Consider the following 26,051-nt stretch of genomic DNA (forward strand, 5'->3'; position numbering starts at 1 on the left):
TTAAAAATCTTTCCCAATCCAATGACTTTTTTCTTCATTCTTTTTTACTTATTAGCCTTTGAAAGTGTTACTCACTCCACCTTGATATTTTCTTTCCTCTAGTTTTTTAAGATATCACCTGTTCCTGTTTTAACTCCCACCTATCTGAATATTCCTTCTTTGTCTTCTTTGCTGGATCCTCCTTCAGCTCATTCCCTCTAACCCTAGGTATGTCTCAGGGCTCTGTTCTGGACTCTCTTCTTTTTCCCTTCTATATAGCTTCAATTGCTGATCTCATCAGGTCTCATGGATTTAATTATCCTCTCTATACTGATGACTCTTACATTTATCATTCCTTTCCCAGTCTGTCTGCTAACCTCCAGTCTTGTGTCTGCAACTGCCTTTTAGACATCTCAAACTGGATGTCAAGTAAACATTAAACTCAGCATGTCTAAAGCAGAATGTATTAATTTTCTCTCACCTGTCCTATTATTGTACAGGACAACAGGGATGTATGGATGTTCAGGAAAATTCTAGTGTGAGGGCTTGTGAAGCCCTTTTCAGGGCTGTTCATCCATCTTTGGTATTCCCTTGAACTTATTATCTGTTGCTACAAGAAGCTGTAGAATGCACAGCAACCACACTGTAGTAATATGTTTTGGGAGACAGATTAAACCAGGTTGAAAGTAAATGACAAGTATCAAACCTCTCAATAAGTTAGGGGGATATCTGCCCAAAGCACATGAAGACTTTCCCTAGTGGAATGGATGGATGAAAACAATTTGTTCAAGCATCCATGAAAGTGGCTGAAGCAGAAACTGCGGGCCCTTAGAGCTTGGTCAGACATTGAAAATGCCAAGGCCATCCATTGCATCCCAGGTCATCATCAATAATTATCCTAACTTTGGTTTTGTCACTGCACTTCAGTGACTCAGGAAAAGAAAGTGAAGCTGATGATTTTGTGCAATTCTGCCTCACTTAAATTCAATTCACACACGTCAAAACATCATCCAAGACATCACTGATCCTCTTTAGAAACAAAGGGCAAATTACAAAAAGGCAACACCATCAGGACACATAATAGATGCTTAATAAATGTTTATTGATTGATTTTTTCACCTGTTTTAAAGAAAGCTTTACCAAGTCTTCTTCCTTGATTCTCTTCCTTTTCAATTGAGTCATGGTCTATATGCTTATAAAGTCATTCTTTAATTCATTTGCCTTCCACATGGAATTAAAGTTCCTCTTGAAAAATATAGTTTGAACTCTCTCTTTCAACTATTTTTTATATTACTGCCTTGTCAATCTCATTCCCTTATTCTTTTCCCACATTATTATGATGTTTCACTCTTAGAAATATCAATTAATAAAAATCAATTATGATATAAACACTTGCCTCAGGTTAGACATTATCAATGTCTGAAAATATGTCATTTAATGCTACTTCCTGACTCCTTGTAGTCATTCTCTTCATTGGGTATATTTTTTCTTTGAATTCATGTACTCTCATCATTCTAGATACTGGTTTTCTTTTAAAGCTACTATTTTCATTCCCTTGATGTATGATATAGTTTATGAATTCTCAGTATTCTCTCAGAAAATATGGTTTCTCTAATCACCAACTGACATCCACAGTTAACAATATGCATTTTTCCTGCATGGGAGAGCTTTTCAGTGGGAATCTTTTCCTTCCATTGCATTAAGACCTTTGCCTTTAATTCTGTGTTTTCATCCATTTCTTCTTTCTATTAGTCCCATTCTCTTCAATAATTCATGAATGATATGAAATATGATGACAGCTAGAAAAAGATGCTTAAAAATTGGCTTACCTCATTTTCCAATTTAGAGCAGTTCTTCTTAGGGCAAGCTCAAAAGGTAAACTAGTTAATTCCTCTAGGGAGAGTATCTCTATATGGTCTTCCATCTTTCCAGAGAAATGGCTCTCCTCTGATACCAGGCTTATAAAAAGAAAAACATAGCATGCAGTATATATCAAAATAACATTTTCTCCACCCACATGGTATGGACACCTCAGGGATACAGAAGAACATGAAATAGTTCTTGTGTTTTTATTCAAGAAACATCTTGGTGGATAGAGTGATGGCCATAGAATTCGGAAGACTTTTTGATGATGAATCCCTCCTGAAATACTTGCAAGTCATTAAATCTCTCCTGGATTCATTTTTTTCACTTGTAAAATGGAGATAATAATAGCACCTACTTTATAGGATTGTTGTGAAGTTCACATGAGCTCATGCCTACGAAGCATTTGAAAGCCTTATGCTGTTACATAAATGTTAAATAATACTACCACTACCACTGCCTAATCCATAATAATCACTGTGCCAGCAGCACAAAAACATAAACAAATGTCTCTTCCCCTAAGGAGTGCTTTAGAAGGATAGATTGTAATCTGTCTTTGTGTCATAAGTTGTTGAAAACAAAATAAAACAAACAGAAAAATATTGCCTCCCAATTTTGGAATTCTAGCGGTGATCAAACTGACCATTGAGAATTTCAGAAGTATATTATTTGGAACCTTTTGAAAGAACTTGTGCTACACTAGCAATGCCATCAGGAATACTCTAGTTATAAGACATGAACTTCAGGGGATCCTAGTCAACTGATTTTTAAGTGCAGATGGCACTTAATAATTCTTTGTGGTCATAATGAAAGAATATCAATGTTGGCTCAAATTACTGAGAAAACTGAATACTTAATTTCAGTCAATTAAATTATCTTTATTAACAGAAAAGGCAATTGTTTTGGATAATATAAAATAGTGATTGGCTATTCCTTCCTCCTTCACTGTGGTTCTACTCTATTCTCTTTCTTGGAGGCTTTTTATTGGCATTTTATCTTTGCAATGACTTATTTGACACTTTCACTGCTTTCAGTATTATTCTGATTGGTAGAATAAAAAATCAACAACTCAGTCAATAAACACAGCCAATAACTGTCAATAAATAGTTGTTTATGCGTGTAGACACTGTGCTAAGCACCAAGGTCTTGAAGAAAGACAAAAGACATTTTTGTTTCCATATCTAATGTGGAAGAGAAAATATGCCAACAACTATAAAGAGACAAACAATATATGGGATATATGGGAAACATTCAACAAAAGGAAGGCAATATGATGAAAGGAAAACACAAAAATCTTGCTGTAAAAGATGGGATTTTAACTGAGAATTGAAGAAAGTTAAGAGAGCCAATAGGCAAAGATAAGGAGGAACATTCTAGTGTTTTCACTAGTTGTTATTGGTGTGTGTGTGTGTGTGTGTGTGTGTGTGTGTGTGTGTGTGGAAAAGGCTACAGGATATCTTTTATTTTGCCCTATAAAATATGTATATGGTATAAATGATAAGGGGGGAGGGGAGGGGAAAGGGAGATTCCATAGATAGGCACAAACACACAGAAGATACTTACATAGTTCATCAACTTCTGCAAGAAAAGATTTGAACATGGAGTTGCTACAAATACTTAGATATCTTGATTCCCTTTTCTATTTGTGGAGTCCCCACCAAGACTAAAATAAGCCAATGGTTAACATCTCCCAGAAGGCAAATATACTCCAGGGATTGTTGGGACAAGAAACTCTCTGAATAACTATTTGAATAACTCCCTGCCTTAATTCTCCAAGTAGAAGGCATTTTAGCTGTTAGATGTGGATGATTCCTTTCATTTACCATACAGCAAACTGTACCAGAAATCTTCCTTCTTTCAAGAGTTGAATTTTTCTTAGTCCCTTTCTCTCTTGCTTCTCTCTCTCTCTCTCTCTCTCTCTCTCTCTCTCTCTCTCTCTTCTCTCTCTCTCTCTCTCTCTCTCTCTTTCTCTCTCTCTCCCTCTCCCTCTCCCCTTTTCTTCTTTTTCTTTGTCTTTTTCTTCTTCTTCCTTCTTTTTCCTTCTTCTTCTTCCTTCCTTCTCCTCTTCCTCCTCTTTTTTCCTCCTCCTCCTCCTCCTTTTAATCTTTCTCTTCCTTCTCTTCTCTTTCTCTCTCTCTCTTTCACTGTCTCTCTCTGTCCATCTCTCTGTGTCTCGCTTTCTCTCCTCTCTCTCCCCTTCCCCCTTCTTTCTTCTTTCTCTTCTTCTCTCCCCCTTCTCTTTTTCTTTCCTTGTCTCTCTCCCCATCATTGTCTCTGTTTCTCTGTGTTTGTGTCTGTCAATCTTTCTGTCTCTGTTAAGTCTCCATTGGCAGTTTGATGAAACATCTGAGTCTCTTCCCAGAATGATGTTTTTAAAAGTATAAAGGAAAACACATAGACTGATTTGTTGTTGTTGTTGAATTGCTTCAGTCCTGTTCTATTCCTCACAACCCCATTTGGGGTTTTCTTGGCTAAGATCCTGAAATGGTTTGCCATTTTCTTCTTCAACTTATTTCATAGACAAGGAAACTGAGGCAAACAAGTTAGCAATTTGTTCAGGTTCTCATAGCTGCCAAGTATCTGAAGTCAGTTTTGAATTCACTAAGATGAGTCTTCTAACTTCAGGGCCAGTGCTCTATCTACTGTATTACCTAGCTGCTCCTATAAAGGATACCAAATATATTGAAATGCAGTTACAACCACCACCACCACCACAACAACAATAATAATTGATAGACCCCACTGGATATGAAATAAAAGAACCTCAGTTCCAATCTTAGCTCTACTATCACCAAACTATTTCACTGAAGTACCACTATGATTGAACAAATCATTTTAGTTTCTTGGGGCCTTGTTTACTTTGTAAATGAATTGGGACTTTAGAATTTTTGTGATACAGTCAAGTTCTAAAATTATAGCCTATGGTAACTTCCATGCCAGCCTCTGTTATTTCCCATCTAATTTCCCCAAAAGATTGTTTTGTTTTTTTCTTGGATGGCTTAGGTATGACCTTGCAGAGAAGTGGATGGGTAAGAATATATCGTTCTCTTATAGTTTTAGCATAATATAATCAAGGGGAGCTTTCCTCTTCATGTTGTGTATAGTACTAACTAGTACTTTTTGAAAGCTGATAAATGATAAATGTAATCTTTTTTTTCTTTAAAGGGAAATCTATGAATTTACAAAATTTAACAGGGACAATTATAAGGAACTGTTTGATATGCTCATTGATGAACTGAAGATTTTAGAAGTCAGAATTAGCCAGGAAAGAAAAGCATATGATAATGCCCTAATAGCAAGAAAAGACAATTTGCACACGAAAACTGTAAGTCCAATTTAAAAAGCACATTATTTTACTTTTCAAGAATTAGAGGAGCATCTTTATAATTAACTTATTGACTAACCCAGAGCACTTATTCTGAAACTTTGACTTTTTTTCAACTTTTCATTTCTCAGAAATTATTCAGCAAATCTTCATATCAGCCATCCTTCTCTTTCACTAGTTTGTGCCTTCCCGAGATGCTCATACCTTCTTATGTTGTCAGTGTTGCTTAATTGCTTTTCTTAATTATAATGGAGGGATCCACATGGAGGTGTTGTTGGGAATTTTCTAGAAAGTTCAAAAAATTCATCAATTATTTAAAAAATAAATACCAAAAGAAACTATTGTAGTTATCTAGCACTATCTCAAATTTTTCTCTTAATGGTGAAAATTTGTAAACATACATTTTATTGTTTTTAATGAACACACCATTCTTTGGTGAATTCTTTTTGCTAAAGGACAAGCACATATGTGTTGTTATAATTAGCTTTTTCAAAGCAGCTATTATTTCAATTGAACTCAGGCAATGTGTTTCATTTTGTTGACTAAAGAATAACTCCTATCCTTGAGAAGTTGCAGTCTATTAAGGAATTATTATGCTAGGAGGTTTTTTATAAAGTAAGAAGGGAATAATAAATGATCTTGTGATTTCATTTGTGTAGGGTTCTGTTTGGTTTTCTGGAGGTCTTGGGTGTAGCCTTCATTTCAGTAGAATAATCACCACTGTGAGAATAGCCAGGTATTAAAGGCCAAATCCTTTATTATCTCCTTCTCAATCTAGTTTCGTTGCCTGAGGCCAGGGCTAGCTTTCTTAGAGGCCTTCCAGAGGCTTGGCTTCAGTGGAGAAGCTAAGGAGGAGAGTCCTGCCACCATGTGGTGTGAGATGGGATGAATTTATTCTCAGAGGAGGAAACTCCCTTTACCAATGCTTGCTAGCAGCTTTTCTGCAGCTAAAAGAGCCTTGGAGTTGCCTAGGACATTGAAAGTTTAAATGATTTGTTTAGAGTCACCTAGTTAATCTGTGTTAGACATAGAATTCTGACCTAGACTCTGAAGTCAGCCTCTTATTTGTTGCAACACATTGCCTCCCTAAGTAAGAGATTAGGAAAAAATAAGTGGCTGAAGACTGTACATGTCCTATTTGACATGTCAAATACTTTCTGTATGTACCTGTGCCTGCACATGTCAAGTACTTTGTAAACCTCAAAGCATTATATGAATGTTAGCTATTATTTTATGATTATGACACCAATATTTATACCCTATTATTTAATTATAGTGAATAATAATGGTCCAAAATATTGAGAAACAGGTTAGATGTAATCTAGATTATTAGGAGAACAGGAATCTGCCCAAAGGAGAGGAGTTCTTTTCTGTGTATATGTTTTTCCATGTAGGAGCTTATTTTTATTTGTTGTTTATATGAAAATTAGAATAATAATTCTCGCCAGAAATTGTTTAAACCTACCCTTTTCTAAATTTGGATATGAACTATTCCATAATCTTCAGTCTGTAGCTCAATTTTCATAAGATGATATTAAGTAAAAACTATATTTATATATAGTTTATGTATTTAGTATGTATGTATATATAATATGTATATATATATTAAGTAAAATGTATATACATATATCTTCATATATGTATATACATTTTGTATTTATATAAATATATGTATATATTATAAGTAGTTTATTATATGTGTATGTATATGTATATGCACTTATATACATAAAATGAAATCCAATTGTGCATATACAATATATACATTATAATAAAATATATGCAACATGCACACACACACACACATACACTTAATATCATTTATATATTCATCTATATTTGGAGCCTTTTTTAGTACTGTTAGCAGTGCATTGGACCTGGAATCAGGAATCCCTGAATTCAAATATATCCTGCGACATTTACTAGTTATTTGATCCTGGGCAAGTTACTTATCTTGGTCTGACTTAGTTTCCTCACCTATAAAATGGGGATAATAATAGCACCTACCTCACAGAGCTGTTGTAAGAACCAACTGAGATAATATTTGTAAAACATTCAACACAGTGTCAAATACATAGTAAATACTTTATAAATAAATACTAATCCCCCTTCCTTCCTCCTCTTATCCAATTCTTTTTGGAAAACATTAGGAAAACCAAATAATATTACATCAGTGATAATATTACATGAGCATTTCTGTTTATAGTTCATAACTGAGACCATTATATACACTCAAAAGTTATTGCCTCATTTTACTCATCATAGGAAAAAAGACGCAGAGTACAAACAATTGGATTTATTTTCTGACGTAGAATACTTGGTGCCATCTAGTGGCCATTATAAGTAAAACTCTTTGAAGATTCACTGTTAAATATATGAATATTTACTCTGAGATACCAGGAAATTGGGTGTAGGTTTGACTAAATAAAATCCACATATCCAAAGGAATATTGACTTAAATCCTGATTTTCATAACACAATAACTAACTTGGAGGACTGGAGTCGAAAAAGATCTTTGAAGTTATTTTGTCCACCCCCTTCATTTTATAAATGAGTTGAGGCCCAGAAAAGTTAAATTATTAGTGTAGTCACATAGGTAGAAAGTTGTAATCCTCAGATTTGAATTTGTTTTCTAAATCTCCAAATTCAACCAGCCTCTCTCTCTGCACTATTTTAGATTTCATCTTTTCCTAGAGTATGATATTTGTGATAATAATAATGACTTATAATACTTGGGGGTGTGAAAAGTATGTTAGATATATTATTTAATTTTGTCCTCAAAACAGTTCTGTGAGATCTCTTTTATAGATGTTATGTGAATAGAGTGCTGAGCTTGGAGTTAGGAAAGCCTGAATTCAAATCCCAACTCAAATATTTACTGTGACTTTGGGCAAACCAGTTTCCTCAACTGTGGGATATAAATTGTGCTTAATAATAACTCCTACTTCCCAGGGTTATTAGGAAATAAAAATGAGATGATATGCTAAAAGCACTTAGCACAGTACCTGTCATATAGTAAGCAACATCCAAGTGCTAGCTAAGAGTTATAATAACTCTTAATATTGTTATTGTTGTTATCCCCCTTTTTGGATGAACAAATTGAGGTTCAGAGGGATTGAACTGTTGCATTGTTTCAGAATTCAAATTCAGGTCTTACTATACTCTGGGTCCATAATTTTTGAGAACTCAATAAATATCAATTCCCCAGCATTTACAAATTCTACTAGATCTAATACTAAATTAATAAGTGACCTAAAATAGTAAATAGGAAGAAGAGGAAAAGAAAAGGAAAAATACTAATCAGCAAAAAAAAAAAAAAAAAAAAAAAAAGTTGTTTTATTTTATAAAGGAAAATAGGGAGGGAATGAACATTTATGTAGCATTTATCATGTGCAAGGCATTATATACTAAGTGCCCTTTGAATATTCTCTCAATTTGTTCCTCACAACAATCCTGGCAAATAAATGCTATTATTATTCCCATTTAACAGTTAAGGAAACTGAGGCAAACATAGGTTAGCTGCTTTGCCCAAAGTCACATAACTAGTTAATGTCTGAGGCTGAATTTGAACTCAGGTCATCCTGATTCCAAGCCCAACACGACTAAACCACTAAGCTGCCCTCTAAATCTGTGTAAATAAAAGAATGATGATATTTACATAGCCAACTTTACACAATTTTTCTAAGGAAAGTGTTTGTAGATTTTGAAGATCTATGTTACGTTGTTTATCTAGAAAATATGCTCCATGAGCAATCTTGAATGCTCAAATTGTATGCTCAAAGGGCAATCAAACTGTACACACCCTTTGATCCAGCAATGTTACTACTGGGCTTATAGCCCAGAGATCTTAAAGAAGGGAAAGAGACCCACATGTGCAGAAATGTTTGTGGCAGCCCTCTTTGTAGTGGCTAGAAACTGGAAACTGAGTGGATGTTCATCAGTTAGAGAATAGCTGAATAAATTGTGGTATATGAATATTATGGAATATTATTGTTCTGTAAGAAACGACCAACAGGATGATCTCAGAAAGGCCTGGAGAGACTTACATGAACTGATGCTGAGTGAAATGAGCAGAACCAAGAGATCATTATTTACTTCAACAATAATACACAACAACAACAAACAACAACAACAACAACAACAACAACAAATGAAGATGTATTCTGATGGAAATGTCTCTTTTTCAACAAGGAGACGATTCAGACCAATTCCAATTGTTCAGTGATGAAGAGTGCCATCTACACCCAGAGAGAGAACCCTGGGAACTGAGTGTGGACCACAACATAGCATTCTCACTCTTTCTGTTGTTATTTGCTTTTATTTCGTTTTTTTTTCCCAGTTTTTTTTTTCTTCTTCATTTTTCTTGTGCAGCAAGATAGCTCTATAAATATGTATACATATATTGTATTTAACATATATTTTAAGATATTCAACATGTATTGGATTATCTACCATCTAGGGGAGGGCATGGGGAGGAGGGAAGGAGAGGATAATTTGGAACAGAAGGCTTTGCAAGGGTCAATGTTGAAAAAAAGCTTTAATTAAAAAAGAAAGAAACAATGCTCCATGAGGACAGAATCTTACATGATCTAAACTTTGTTATTTTCCTCCTAAATTGGCACAGTGACTGCACACTAGGATAGGGACTGTGTCTATAAGTTCATTGGTATGGGGTATTCCCAAATGAGAAAATACCCTCCAACAATTTGGGTAAGTCCTTTCTGTGAAACTTATACTATTTTTCTACAGAGATGAGAAGAATGAAGTCATTCAAAATAATATTGCCAACATTAGTCAAAATCACAACTTGAACCTTGGCCATCTTTTTACTCTGAAGCTACCACTACTACAAATTGTCTTTATTTCTATATACAGTATTTATTTAAGTTCACTGTTGAGTGAATACCTACATGCATGCGTGTGTGCATGGTTGAGCACATGAAAGTAGTTGCTTTGGTGTCTAGCATTTCTGTTCATATTCTAATAACTCACTTCAATGTTTTTTAAACATAGTGGGTTAAGGAGTGCTCTCTCAGGTCCCTGTCCATGATTGTAGTTGAAAAAATTACTGCTTCATTTGGATTGCTTTGTTCACTAATTACACATTTCACCTCCTATTTCCTGGCTCAGGAACAGTTAACACTGGTACTTGTCAGTTACAGCAGCTGCTATGGATCTCTTATTCTTGGGAATTGCCCTGGCTGTTTTCAGAAATTAACTTTCCTGTTTCTTATTACAACAAGCCAAAGTACTTGATCTGCCCATTGCTATGTTGTGTTTCATTGTTCAAAGTTATATTTCACAATGATCCTGTTCAAAGGTTGCCCATTTTGGCAATTTCTTAGACATACCAGTTTTGTCTCTGTGCCTCATGTGACCCAATCTTAAAACTGAGTCATGACATGTATGATTATCAGACTAATGGATCTCATTATTAGAGACCCTTCTCTCTAGCAATTTGGTTAAATATATTCTTAGATATTATTGATTAATCTAGAAAAGAAGCTTTATATGATGACTGATTGTGGTCCATTGTCATCTCGGTTCCATTCAAATTAATTCATTAATTCCGTTCAAATTAACAATCATTATGTGCCTATGTATGCAAGACATTTAAGTATGATTGATACTTTTTGTTCTCAAAAAGTTTACATAATGCCATGTATGCAGAAAATAAATACATGTGTAAAAGCAAGATTTTGTTGAGAAGGAATAGGGCATAAAAAGCTAAAGGAGAATAGGAAAGACTTCTTTATGAAATGGCGTATGAATTGAGAGAAAGCCAAAGATTCTGAAGCAAAAGTGAAGAATTACATCCCAGATATGTGGGATTCAGGGGCTCTTAAAGTCAGGGAGATGATAGGCTGATGGGATCATAAATGTAGAACCAGGAAGAACCTCCATGGTTAGCTGGTACAACCCCTTCATTTTATGGGTGAAGAAAAGGAAGCATAAAGAGACTGAGTGACTTCTCCCCAAGTAGGTAGTGAATAGATTGCCAAGTTTTGGAACAGAAAGTCAGCCAGTTTTTTTCTGGAATGTGGTTGTGAGATCTCTGAAAAAGTAAACTGGGACCAGATTGAGAAGTGTGGTAAAATGCTAAACAGAAAAGTATGAATTTTTTTTTATTAGAAGCAATAAAGACCTACTGAGGATTTTTCAGATGGTTGTTCATCCTTCACCCAAGAGGACCAATGACAGGAGTGTGATATTTGATTTGTGCATGAATTGGAGTTAAGTGAGGCAGAGCTGTGCAAAGTCCTCAGCCTCCCTCTTTCTTTTAGTCATACAAGTCCAGTCGCAAGACTTAAGTCAAGACTTTTGGCAATAATTTAAGATGTAGTGGGTAACTTGGGCATTTGCAAATTAAATGGTCAAATATGACCCATGGCAAGTTGTGTGAGCTTGGACAAGTCACTTAACCTTGATTGCCTTGCCAAAAAAAAAAAAAAAAAAAGATTAAATGGTGATGGGGATGTCACCTTTGCCTTTCTGAATCTGAATCTGAAAAGATTCTTTTGTATACTATAATTGCTTCCTTTTACTTCTGTGAAATACCCTCCATCATTCCAACCTACATCTAGCATGCACCTATTAAACATAGCTGGATTCAGTGATGCATAGTGGCTCATGGGATTGCTATATAAGTTTGAGAAAGTCTATAAGGGACTTAATTTTCTTTCACAATGAGAAAATTATCATTACACTATTACACTAATAACTAATTATAAATTTGTGATTTATATTTTTTCTTCTATTTTCTGAAAAGGCCTCAGTTTTTGAAGGGCATGACTGATTGATGAAATTGCTGCTAAACCTCAAGATCAGGACCCCACCCAACGAAGAGACTATAAACAAAATCCAATTAGTTGGAGAAAAGGAACCCATGTCCTTGGTTTGCTCCATTAGAGTTTAGCATGAGTTTCAGCTTATGCAGGAGAAAACCAACTAAAGAATTCTGGTTAGAGATGGCTTCCCCCTGCCTACATTGTTGGAGGCCAGCTTCTCAGCTGGAGGAACAGAAGACTTTTACCTCACTTCCTCATTAAATATTCACCAATCAAGGTCATTTCTCTCTTCTCAGGGGAATTTCCTTATAGAAAGTTTTTAAGTATCTAAGAACCTTCCTTGATGTCTTTAGTTTCTCTCTGTCTCTGTCTGTTCTCTCTTTTTCTCTCTCTCTGTGTTTGTCTCTGTCTCTGTCTGCCTCTGTCTGTCTCTGTCTCTGACTCTCCCCCCATCTGTTTCTCTGTTCCCCCTCCCCCCTTCTCTCTCCCTGTCTTTCTGTCTCTGTCTCTCTTTGTCTCTCTGTTTCTCTGTGTATGTCTCCTCTGTCTCTGTCTTTCTCTGTCTTTGTCTCTGTCTCTCTCTATATGTCTCTGTCTCTGTCTATCTCTGCCTTTATCCCTGTGTGTGTGTGTGTCTGCCTCTGTACTGCTTTTTATCTTTGTCTCTTTCTCTCTCTGTCTCTCTCTGTGTCTCTCTGCTTCTGTTTCTATCTCTTGTCTCTGTGTGTCTCTCTGCCTCTGTCTCTGTCTCTTTGCCTCTGTCTGTGTGTCTGTCTCTGTATCACTTTTTGTCTTTCTGTCTCTCTCTCTCTGCCTCTGCCTCAGTCTCTCTATGTCATTTTCTCTCTGTCTCCATCACTTTCTCTTTGTCTCTCTTCTGTTTCTGTCTGTCTCTTCAAATAGACACAATTTAGTTTGGAAATATGAAATAATTCTATATGCAAAATTCTTAATACTCATTTAGTGGACTGATTTCTTTGGAAGACATATTTGTTTCCTTTTTAAGCTTAACTGAGACTTTGGGGAGAGGGGGTTTGGGATCTGTTGAGCACCTCTTAATAACCCAGAGCCACACAAAGCTCTATACATGTTCTCAATTATAATGCATGCTTTGAAACTATGTCAGCTCTCTCCTTTGTATTAAGATAAATTTTTGAAGGACAAGATGTAAATTACTGACATCTTAGACAACCAAGCCTTGATAAAGTGCTGCTTCAGCTAGCACTGTTAACGAAGGCACGTGCAAAATGGCATTATATCTTATTAAAGATTATTAGAGAAAAGTGCTAAGGTATTAGTGAATATAACCAAGAGATTTAAAAAACCCAACAGATCTAAACTGTACCTGAGAAATGTTGATTAGCATAAAGAATTATCTGGCTCTCTCTGATCTGGATAAAAATTAGGGGTGGAAAAGACCTTTTCTATTCTCTTGTTCATTGCCTAGCCTGAGATATGCATGATTCTTGTAATTTTTTTCAGGAAGGTCAGCATATTTAACTTTCCTCAAAATGAATTTAATGCTGAATAAATTAGGGACTGTTAGTATTATAATAAAAGTAAGTCTGTGACTGAATATTAACAAAAAAAATAAGTTGTTTAAAGTGACAAAACAGATTTCTCCGTGTGTGTGTGTGTGTGTGTGTATGTGTGTGTGTGTTTGTGTAGAACAAGAGTAGTAAATGAATAGTTTAGTTCTTGCTTCGTCTTTAATTAGTCGATTCAGTGACTTCCAGCAATGTGCTATACTGGTATGTTTCCCATGTTACAGGAGAAACTTTTGAATCTTGTTCCTTGCTCCTGGAAAGACTGAAAAATATCATGAATTTGACTTGCATGCTATCCTGTGGGGAGTATTGGTAGCATTATCCAAACAGCCCTCCCACTGTCTGATTTATTGGCTTTGAGAGAACTTGTACACCTGACCTCCTGAGGGAGCTGCATAGCTGAAATTTGGGTGCCATGATGATAATAACAGTTTGAGAGAAAATGAAATAGGCTATAAAGAGAGAGAAAATGGAAAATATAAACTATTGTACAGTGTCATGTTCATTTACAGTACTATATAAAATAATGAAAATGTTTTTCGATAACCTTTGTTGATTTTTATAATGTGAAATACATTTTATGGAAAAAGACAATGAACGTGGAAAAAAATTAGAAAACCACTTTTAGCATTTGAATTAAATTTGTGCATTGTTTACCATAGGTTTAGATTAGATAGAGCATGATTCTGGCCTTAATTCTTCATGGGTATCATTTCAGAAAATCAAATTTTGACTAATATTGACATGTGATTATGGATCTTTCAGAGTTCTCAGATACAGACAAATAGTTATTTGGTACAGATCGATAATAAAATCATAGAATAAAGAGGCAGCATGTTACAATCCTGCTTTCCACACTTGAATGCCTCTGTAACACTGGGAAAACCATTTAAATCTTTCTGAGCCTCAGTTTCTTCATCTGTAAAATGAGATGGATGAAACTAAATTATATCCAATGTTCTTTCTGGTTCTAAATCCATAATCTTAAAATTGTTTCTCCCTCACCCAAAAGGATGTAGTATTCCTTCTGTCAGCCATTTTTGTGCAACAATAATTAAAGGTTCTGTAATTTTATCACAAATACTAAAACAGGTCACAAACTCTTTGTTACCCAGATGACACGGCTTGCTGGGGACAAAAAACAAATCTGTTACCTTGTGGTAACATTTGGTGTTGCATTTCTCCAAACTACATTTAGACTTGTCCTTGGAGAATAGTTAATCATCATTCCTGCCTTCAGAGCCTTTCCGGACTCTGAAGGGCTTTAGAACTCTTATTCAGCTGGCCTTGTATACAGGAACCCAGAGTCAGCTGCCCAATGAGGCATTAGGGAGGGAACCTTAATGGAGACATTTGTTTGTATTTGTATCTATTCCAAATCTAGCTCTATCCAATACATTATCAAATTACATGGTGATATATTTAATAGGAAAGAGGACATAGACATATAATACTCCTGGATAGAAATAGAACAAAACAATTTCTGGTATGTCTATTTTTGCTTACTACATAAAAATCCAAACTTGGTTTCTAGATCAAAATTACTTTGTAGATGTTGAATAGATTTTAAGTTCTTTGAAGTCCAGGCCAATATTTTCTCTATCTTTATATCCCTTATATCACCTAGCATAATACTTTGCAACTGGTGGGCTTTTAATGATTGAATACTAACTATATACTCAAGAAATCTAGATCTGTAAATTAAAGGCTGAATTATATTTGTGTAAATATATTTGGCTTTCATCACTGACAGATAACATGGGAATAATAGGCATTCTATAATAAGTAATATACAATGAGAGGCAATGTAGCATGGTGAACCAAGAGAAAGCTTCAGAATCAAAGAGGCATTGGTTCAATTTTTACTTTTGAAACTTATTGACTTTATGACTCTTAGCAAGGTACTCAATCTCTCTGTATTGTGGTCAATACCATACCTCTCTTCTACCAAGCTGACTGTTGATCCAATAAGTTTTCCTTGTTTCCCTTCCTAACTTCATTCAATTGGATTTTCCCAGCCAGTTACATCTCTTATCGTTTAATTCTACAAAGTCTAGTTAACAACTAGAGTATCAGAAATAATTGAACTTATTATCTATTATCTAAGATTTTATACTTAGGATTCAAGGTATTTGAAGATCAAAGTTATAAGGAAGGTATTTTTATATAATCAACCTCAACCTACAGATATTCAAGTGTTTATTTTGTGCCAAACACTGTGTTTGTGTCAAAGGTACAAGGAAAAGTAAAAACAGCCCCTGTATTCTTATTCACTATAATGTTCTCCATTCTATAAATAAAACAGAACCCTTGTCATATGACATTTTAAACATTTGGTTAAAATTGTGGATCACAAATTGGACCAATTAAATGTTGATTATAGTAGCTATTAGCCTCCTCTGAATAATAATTTTGAATTTTCACCTTAATGAAATGAACAACATAAAGAAATTTGCTCCTAGTTGTGGTGGTTGTTCCTAGAGTTGGACATTAGGTCATGTCATTTGTTTGAGCTTACTTTATATCAGAACCTTGATTTGAATTGTCTAGCATTCTGTTTTCTTTGCCACTATATCCTATAATCAGGCCTTTGGGAATTTGGGAAATAATCTTTTGTGGAGCACTTTTTAAAAAAAATTTAAGTTTTTAGATTTTTATCTGGTTGAGAAATGGCTTATTTAACTCATTATGTTGGAGGTTCAGGTTGTGGTTTTTTGTTGTTGTTTTTGTTTTTTACAATAACCTAGTTTTTACTTAACATCACATTACCATTACTATACCACCTTAGAATCATTGAGTAGACCAATGACAGTCTAATGACAGGAAAATGATTGAGAATTAGTTTGTTTTAAAGTTCTATATGAGAATGGCTGAACAAGTTGGGGTATATGACTGTGATGGAATACTATTTTACTATAAGAAATGATGAATAGGATGGTTTCAGAAAATCCTGGAAAGACTTATACAAACTCATGCAAAATGAAGTTAGCTGAAATAGATAGAACATTATTTTAATTATCAATAACAATATTGCAATGATCAACTGTGAAAGATTAAGCCACTTTGATCAAGACAGTGGTCCAAGAAAACTCCAAAGGACCCAGGATTAAAAATACTTTCCTTCATCAGAGCAAGAAGTGATGGACTCTTGAGTACAGATTGAAAATCACTTTTTAAAAATGTTTTTATTTTTCTTGCTTTTTTGGGGCGGAGTCATTTTTTTTTGTAACATGACTAATATGAAAATATGTTTTGTATGATTTGACTTGTATAATTGTATCATTTTGCTCGTTTCTTCAAGGATTTTAAAAGGGGCAAGAAAAAAGGAGAAAGTCAGGAACTCAGAATTTTAAAAAATAGATGTTAACATAATTATATATTAGTATGTTTTATAAATATAATAAATATATGCTTGATATAATTATTACATATAATGCAATAGAGAAATATTTAATGTAATAAATAAGAATATATTTTTAAAAATAAGGTCCAACATTTACTAGAATGATTAAATTAGATTTGGTCTTACATCATCTTGTCTTACATGCCTGGTCTTACAACATCTCTTAAAGTAGTTATTTAGCTTCTGGTTGAACAGGTCCAATGTTAGGAAACTCATTGCTTGCAAAGATAGTGGACAACTCTAATTAGTTAAAAACTTTTTCAGTTCTTAAATGGCTCCATAATCTCATTGATATAAATGTTCTTTTCACTGAATGCCCATATGTGCCTTCTCATCCTGTGGGACTCCTCTATATTATTCCATTAATCCCACTAAAAGATCCACAAAGATTCATTTTGGATAGAGCAAAATATGTCTTCCTGTGATTTTTGCCCAAATGCTCTTAGTTCTATCCATCAGAGACATAGAAAATGTCAATTTCCTCATTCAGATGATGACTTTTTAGAATTTTTAAAACAAGTACCATTTATGTTGTATTATGTCTCCTTTTATTCTTTCATCAAACATTTATTTATTTTGTACTGTGACATGAAATGCCATCCTAGGACTTTCACATTTTCTCTTATCTGCATTGTTATCCTGGAATGTCCCTTAATGTCTGCCTTTTCAACCTGGAGTTCCTTTTTCTGTGTTTTCTTCCCCCATTAGAATGTAAATTCCTTGAGATCAGGCACTCTCTTTTTCTTGAATGGGTATTCTCAGAATTTAGCACAGTATAAAGTAAATATTTAATAAATTATTGTTGTCTCCCTTTGTACTGAAGAGCCAAAATATCAAATATTGATTGGTCCCGATTTTCGTGTGATCTAACATTAGTTTGCCATTGTAATAGCCTAGAAGACTTAACATAAATTATGATAGCCTATGGGCAGCTAGGTGGCATAGTAGATAGAATAACAGGTCTGGAGTCAGAAATATTTATCTTTCTGAGTTCAAATATGGCTTCAGACACTCATTAGCTTTGTGACCATGGAACAATCACATTATCTGCCTCAGTTTCCTCATTTGAAAAATGAATTGTATAAGGAATTGCTTAATCACTCTAGTATTCTTGCCAAGAAAACCCCAAATGAGGACACAAAGAGTTGAAAATGATGGACAACAGCCACAAAAAATGTAATCTGTGGTTTGCAACAGACTCTTTTTGTTTTATTGTTTTGAATTATTTGTTATCTGCCTTACCTCCCATCTCTTATAGTTATCTAATGTTTGCTGCCTAATTCCCAATGCTACACTGCTTAACATATCTGCACTGACTTAGAGTGCATGGTCTACAAAAGTTTGCACCCAGTTTCATTTCCCTGGGTCAACTCAGTCAAGGGTTTTCAGTCCTAAATGGTGTCCAGGAATCTCTGAGTGGACAAAAACTCCAGAGTTTTAGCCCTGGGGATTTTAAATTGCTGACAATTCCTGGAACTCCAGATTTGCCTTTGCTACATAGATTTCCAAAGGTCTCTAAGACACTTGTGAATTTGTATGCATATATTGTAAACTGTCACTATGAGCACTGAATGTGGACTTGATAATATAAGAAGGCCAAACCAATTCATATGCTGCTTTCCTTAAGTCCACAAGATAATAGTAAATTACTTATTATCCATCAAGTGTTATAAGTAGTATGTCCATTAGGTGGCAGTGCACTCAAGCCACGAACCAAGGGGTCTCATCAGAGTCTCTCTGGCACATGAATAGCATCTTTTATCCTACCATACTTAGCACTTGGTGGAGGATTTGAACAGTTTAAAGTTTGCTGGCCAAGTTCGTAATTTAGTTAGAGAAAGATATGGAATGTTGCCTGCATATTATAAATAGGAAATCTGTAGCTCTAGCCTACACATTTTTCATCTGGAATTTCTTCTCAGTCAATGATTTCCTATATTCACTGGACAAAGGTACTCAACCAACTGTGGCCACATTGTTTATTTGACATAGCAAAAGTGAAAAGAAATGAGTAGTTAAGGCTCCTACAAGACATCCCTGCCCTATTGATCTCCCAAAATGTCCTCTCATACTCATAGATTTTGGAAAGGATTAAAAAAAAAAGTTTTTTCATCCTAGGGGACATGCCTTAGGCTTGGGAACTACACCAAAGAAAAGGAGGGGTTGCTACAAGGGAAGAGAGTTATTTCACTAGCCCTGGGGATTTTAAATTGCTGACAATTCCTGGAACTCCAGATTTGCCTTTACTACATAGATTTCCACTGCCTACATGTTCAGATACCATGGATTCGAGAAGTGATGGATTTTGTTCTCAGTTTCTCATCCCCTGGTCCTGACCAGCAGTAGATGGAGTTATATCTATAATTTATAATTCTCCCAAATTCAAAGCCAGCAGATGCTTAATGGACTTGGCTTCAATGACAGCTACTGTGTTGTAATATCCAGGCTAGTCTCTGGAAGGTCTCAGGATGGGTTTTGGTGTTTAAGTGGAGTGAAGGAGGCAGGAGAGCAGCCACGTGGCTGGTCAAAGACGGAGTCTGGAGTTTGGAGTGTGGAGCCTGAAGTCTTCTCTATGTCTGTGGCTGAGAGAGCCTTCTATGTCTGAGACTCCCTTAAATATTCAGTACAATTAAATATCATTACAGCATACTAAGATCCATTACATTATCATATTACACTAAGTATATGCTTAACTAGAGAATCAATCACACTGAGAAGGTGCTTAACTATAAGAACTCTGCTGTCCTTGATTTAAGTATACTTTTTCAGAGTTCCTGCCTTCTACACTGGGACCCATTTCCCTATATGGTTAATAGGGAAACCCAAATCTCAAGGACTCAGGGTGATTGTTATAGCTCCTTATGCACCCTCCCAAGCTTCTGTGCAGGACAGAAAGGAAATTTGATTGATCAGGGCAGTGATCCTTGTTTCTCCAGCCAGAGGAGAAAAAGCAATTTGTGGCTGCTGCTTTCTACATGGACTCAAAGAAGGAATTCCTTGTAACCTGCCCACGGTTCTTGTCATTTCCCAGGTCTGACAATTTTGTTTCCTCCTGTGAGAATTTTTGGGAGTCCTAGGCTCCCCAATAAAGATAAAATAGCATTTTATAGATACTACAAATACATGCTACTAAATATCTCAGTTCTGGAATCTTGAGAATTAGGGATATTTGGGGAGACAACAAGATGGTACAGTTAATAGAATGGTGCACCTTGAATCAGGAAAACCTGAGTCCAAATCTTATACCCAACACTTACTAATTCTGTGGCCCAAAGCAAATTACATAACTTTACTTAGTCTCAGTTTCCCCATCTCTAAATTGAAGATAATAACACTTATCAAGGTGTTACATTTTGTAAAGTACTTTGCCTACTTATCTGAGTACAAGCAAACATATCCCGCTCTTCCAAAAATGTTTGGGGTAATCAGTCCTCTCTACTTCTTATTGGGATTTATACCATTATAAATTACTGTGTTGCCCTTTGCATGGAAATAACAGTGAAATTCTGTGCTTTGGTTTCACTTCCACTCTACAGTGCCAGCAAGATTTCATGTTGCATAGAAGGGCAGTCTTGATGAAGGTGATGTGGCTGTCTTTGGTCCTTTAACAATGCTTCTTTGAGTTTCCCAAGGAGCACATATGCCACCCAACAAAGATCAGAATTCATTGATGTTATCTCCTATTCTGGCTCTGAAGATAATGAGGTTTTTCTCTTTGTCAACTCAAATTCTGCTACTTATGCCCTTAATCCCATCCATTCCTTCTTATATATTTTACCAGATTGCCTTAATAACCACCCTCTCACCTCAATATTTAACTTCTTCCTATTAACTGCCTCCTTCTCTGCTACTCATAGCTGACTTTACCATTCTGTTAATCAATAACCCTGTATTTTCCCTCCATTTCTCAAACTCCTAAAAATGTTTACAGCTATTGCTTCCATTTCCTTTATTCTCATTTCTCAATGTCCTATACTCTAACTTCTGACTTGATCAGTGAATTGAAATGGAACTATCTAAAGTATGATTTCTTAAAAGCCAGTAGCTTTTTCCTTAATCCTTATCCTTTTTCTGTAATCCTCTCTATACCATTTGGTATTGTTCACCACCCTCTCCTCCTAGATATTCTCTTTCTGGATTTTCATAACATTGCTCTCCTTTGATTATCCTGCCTACTGGAACATTCCTTCTGAGTCTGACTCTCAAATGTGGATATTTTTCTAAGCTCTGATCTGGACTCTCTTTTGTTCTCTCAGTGATGTCATCAACTTTCAAGGTTTTGGTAACCATTTCTATGTTAACCTAAATCACAATTCTCTCTCCTGTGCTCCAGTCCCACATCACAGACAGCTGAATGGACATTTTAAACTGAATGTCTCAGTTATCTCATACTCAATAAATCCCAAACAGAACTTAAATACTCTTCATTCCTCTTTTAGAATCCTTTATGACTATTGAGAACATCATTACCATCAACATCCTTCCAGTCCCATAGGTTGCCAATTTCAGAGTTATATTAAACTACTTATCATGTTTTATTTTATGTATCTAATCAGTTTTAGGCTTGTCAATTTGACTTCCACAATATGATATTTGACCCCTTCTTTTAAATCCTATCCTAAGCTATCTTGTTAGATACTTATAATCTAACTTGTAGATAAGTGCTACAGTCTATCAATTGATTGCTCTGTTTCTTACCATCTTATCATCTCCAATTTTAATATATTCTCCACATATTCACCAGTGATTCCAGTAAAGTACAAAAATCACTTTTTTCCCTGAAGTGATCCCAGCCTCTAGTGTCAAATGCAAACTCCTCTGTTTAGCATTTTAAGGCCTTCCATAGTTGGATAAATTCTACTTTCTCAGGCTTATTATAAGTTATAAGTCCTTTACACATACAGCAATTCATCCAAACTGGCTTTCTTACTATTCTTCCCATCAAATGTTTAATTTCCCATCTTTTTGTCTTTGTATAAGCTTCCCTCCATGACTAGAATGGGTTTCTTCCTTATCTCTGCCTCTGATAATTGCTACCTTCTTTTAAAGTTCAACTCAAGTGCCATCTCCTAGATATTATTGTCTTTCTGATTCCCTTCAGCTCCCTTTCCTCCCTCTTCCTTTGAAATTATATTTTATGTACTTTTTATGTATTTTGTATATATTTAAATATAGACACATTTTCCCCCTTGGTAGAAGGCTCCTTGAAGGAAAGGGTGGTTTCATTTTTTTTTCTTTTATTCTCAATCCCTAGAACAGCTTGACATAGAGCACATTATTAATAAATATTTACTGATTGGTTCCATGGGTTGAAATGCCATTTGGGAATTTGACTCAAGAGAGATGAGAGATTCTCAAAAATTAAATTCTCACAATACAAAAAATTCTTATGAAGAAAAAAGGAGCCATTTAATACAATCATATAGTTGAATCATAGAATTTCAGAACTGGAACAAACTATAGACATAGTCTTTAGTTTACTTTCTATATAACTGAAATTTCCTCTAAAATAACCTTGACATGGGGGCAAGCAAGATTGCACAGTCAGGAGGAACTGAATTCAAATCCAGCTTCATTTACTTACTAACTGTGTGACTCTGTCACACACAGTGTGACTCTGGGCAAGTCAGTTAACCCCAAATACCTCAGAAAAAACATTATTAAAAACTATCTCTGACAAGTGAATATACATAATCACTGGATTTTTCTTTTTTGTGTGTAATCTAGTGAGGAGTAATTATTCTCTTTATAAATTGCTCTTGGATAAGGTTTCTGGAGCCCAATACCTTTTCTATGTGGTCTTTCTCCAAAAACTTTAGTATAAATCATAAAATCCCTTATAAGACTTTCCTTCTCAATATTTAACATCCCAATGACTTTAACTGACATAGTATAGTAGTCTTTTACCATTCTTATTACTTCTTTCTTCTAGAGATTTATCATGCTTCTTTCCCTAAAATTTGACATCTAGAATTGAACACAATACTCCAGATTTTATTTGAATATTTGAATCCCTTATTTTGAACATTATGCCTCTGCAGCCCAAGATCACATTTATTTTTTGTTCTTTTGGTTTTGCTTGCTTTTGTTTGTTTACATATTGTTACTGTAGTTCATCAAAGTCCTTGACCTTTTTCTTAAAAAATAATTGGTTTTCATTCTGGGGAGCAATTTGGAACTATCTTAAAAGATTATTAAACTGTGCATGCTCTTTGACCCAGCATTGTTTCTACTGGGCTTATATTCCAAACAGATCTTAAAGGAGGGGAAGGGACCCACATGTGCAAGAATGTTTATGGCAGTCCTTTTTGTAGTGGCAAGAAACTGGAAACTGAGTGGATGCCCATTGTTGGAGAATGGCTGAATAAATTGTGATATATGAATGTAATGGAATATTATTGTTCTATAAGAAACGATCAGTAGGATGATTTTAGAGAGTCCTGAAGAGACTTGCATGAGCTGATGCTAAGTGAAATGAGAGAATCAGGAGATCATTACACACGACAACAGCAAGATGATACAAAGATTAATTCTGATGGACATGGCTCTTCTCAACAATGAGGTGATTCAGACCAGTTCCAATGATCTTATGATGATGAGAGTCATCTATACCCAGAGAAAGAATTGTGGAAACTGAATGTGGATCACAACATAGCATTTTCACTTCTTTTGTTGTTGTTTGCTTAAATTTTATTTTTCCTTTTTGATCTTATTTTTTCTTATGCTTCAAGATAATTGTATAAATATTTACATTTACATATATTTTACCATGTTTAACATATGTTGGATTACTTGACATCTAGGGGAGAGGATAGGGGAAGGAGGAGAAATTGGAACAAAAGGTTTTGCAAGGGTCAGTGATGAAAAATTATCCTTGCATATGTTTTGAAAATAAAAAGCTTCAATAAAAAATTTTTAATGGTTTTGATATCTCTTATCTTCATAACACAGTTATGTCTGAGAAAAAAGACAATGAAGTTCTTTTGAAAGACTTTGTCAAATTGCTTTGGTAAAATCTAAGGCAAACTATGCCTATAACATTCTTTTGTACTATCAGTCTAGTAACCGTCAAAGGAAGAAATGAATTGTTAGATCTAACACACTGTTTGATAAAACCATTCTAGTCCTTTATGACTAATCTTTCAGCTGTTAGATGTTTATTAAGAATTGTCTTACTGATTTGTTTTACAATTTTATCAGGAGTCAAAGTCTAGTTCTTTGGCCTACATTTAATAAAATTAACTGTCTTTTTCTTTGTAATTGAGTTAATTGCCTTTGAACAGGAGAACATATTTATGTTAGGGAGATCTTAAAATGTTACAAATGTCTTATATAATTATTAGAGTGGTTTTTGCCTGTATTTTAGCTGTCTATTTTTTTCCACTATATGAAATTATAAAGTTATTTTTAAAAAGATACAAAGGTATAAAATGACAAAAATTAAACAAAGTACATTACCATTTATATTCAAGTGTACTTTTAAACCATTCATCAGATAGTACATTTACTTGAAGGACTTAATAGAACATTTCATTAGTCCTTATTAATAGGACTGAGGAAGAAACATCATAAGATCATATCTGTACACCTGAAATGTCTTCTAAGTCTCCAGAGATTCCTTACTCATGGCAATTGGACAAAAGAAAAGTCTGTAGTAATTTTTGTCAGTTCTGATTGGTTTTCTTTTCTTTCTGGGACAGCCCTCAGGTATGTGCACTTATGCCATACTAACTCATTTCAAAATTTGATTCTATTGAAATTTTTTAGGAAATGGTCAAAGATGACACATTGGAATATGAATGTGCACCTCTCATTGTTTATGTTGTAAGAATGAAATAATATTTGAAAAGTACTTTGTAAATCTTAAAGGACCACATAAATGCTAAGTATTATTATTTATTCTTCATATCCTGTAGGGATTGATAGAAAACTCCCATGATTGTTATAAGGATAGTATGAGATATTTTTAAAGTTTTGCAGATTTGCAAATTTTAAAGGTCTTTACAGATGTTGGTTATGACTATTTTTTTTTTTACAAATTCAATATAAGATCTTCCTCAGTGTACTTAATATAAAGTATTTGATTCTTAGATATGCTACTGCAGCTATCACTTTTCCTTTCCCTTTTTCCTAGTTGAAGGCACTGGAGACCATCCAAGTTACTTTTATTCTTCACTGGGGAATTCGATTCAAAACAAGATGATTTAAGAAATAATTTTATCGAGTGTTCCCTCTTAAGCAATGAGTCTGAATCCTTTAACAATAAAAAGAACTTACAGCAAGATTCCTTGTATTATACCATAAGCTTGGAAGAAAATTTAGAGTTCAACTAATTCCTCATTTTACAGATTAAAAAAAAATCAACAAAAACTAAGGTCCAGAGAGATCACATGATTTGGCCTCAAGGCTACACAAATAGTAAATAGAATTGGATTGGAGGTCAGTTTGGATTTGAAATTCAAATCTTAGATTCTTAATTCAAATTGTCCTAATTTCCTTTACTTTCTTTCCTTAATTTAGTTACTTTATGCCTTTTAATATAATTTATTATTTTGACATATTACAGTTAGCTATATTTGAAATATATTATTTAACATTTATAACTGTAGTCAATTATATTTATATATAATTTCTTTGTTATATGTTAATTGTATATTATAATTATAAATTATAGTACATATTAATAATTAGATGTAATGTAATTATTGTGAGTATACATCACATATATACATACACTCACACTATGTGTGTATGTATGCATGCATATATGTATGTAAACATGTACACATATATACATCTATATATACACACATTTGTGTGTGCATATATAAAATAAATGGAGGAGTAGATGGAGTGCTAGCCAAGAAGAATTAAGTTCAAATCCAAATTTGAATGAAATACTTATTAGTTGTGTCATCCTAAGCAAGTCACTTAATCTGTTTTCTTCTGTTTCTTCATCTGTAAAATGGAGATAATAATAGCATTATCTTCCTAGGGTTGTTGTTAAGATTAAATGAGATTGTAAAGTACATAGTAGTGTCTGACATATAGTTATGTATATATGTGTGTGTGTGTGTGTGTGTGTGATTTTATAAATATACATATATATAATGTATGTATTATTAAATATATCATATTTATACTTT

At 34.4% G+C, this 26,051-nt stretch overlaps 1 protein-coding gene and 1 long non-coding RNA gene across 3 annotated transcripts in view; one reads left to right on the plus strand and one right to left on the minus strand.

Moving 5' to 3' along the window:
• CCDC178 (coiled-coil domain containing 178) overlaps positions 1–26,051 on the plus strand; it is a 644,800-nt gene that overhangs the window by 277,272 nt on the left and 341,477 nt on the right. Inside the window, exon 19 of the mRNA XM_051970271.1 lies at positions 5,008–5,167. Coding sequence (XP_051826231.1) covers positions 5,008–5,167 — 160 coding nt within the window. The remainder of the gene's footprint in view (positions 1–5,007; positions 5,168–26,051) is intronic.
• LOC127543905 (uncharacterized) overlaps positions 5,173–26,051 on the minus strand; it is a 34,612-nt gene continuing 13,733 nt past the window's right edge. For both annotated transcript variants that reach the window (XR_007949329.1, XR_007949330.1), the window contains one exon: positions 5,173–5,452. This is a non-coding gene — a long non-coding RNA (uncharacterized LOC127543905). The remainder of the gene's footprint in view (positions 5,453–26,051) is intronic.

Source organism: Antechinus flavipes, chromosome 1 (genome assembly GCF_016432865.1).
Source record: "Antechinus flavipes isolate AdamAnt ecotype Samford, QLD, Australia chromosome 1, AdamAnt_v2, whole genome shotgun sequence".
NCBI lineage: Eukaryota > Metazoa > Chordata > Mammalia > Dasyuromorphia > Dasyuridae > Antechinus > Antechinus flavipes.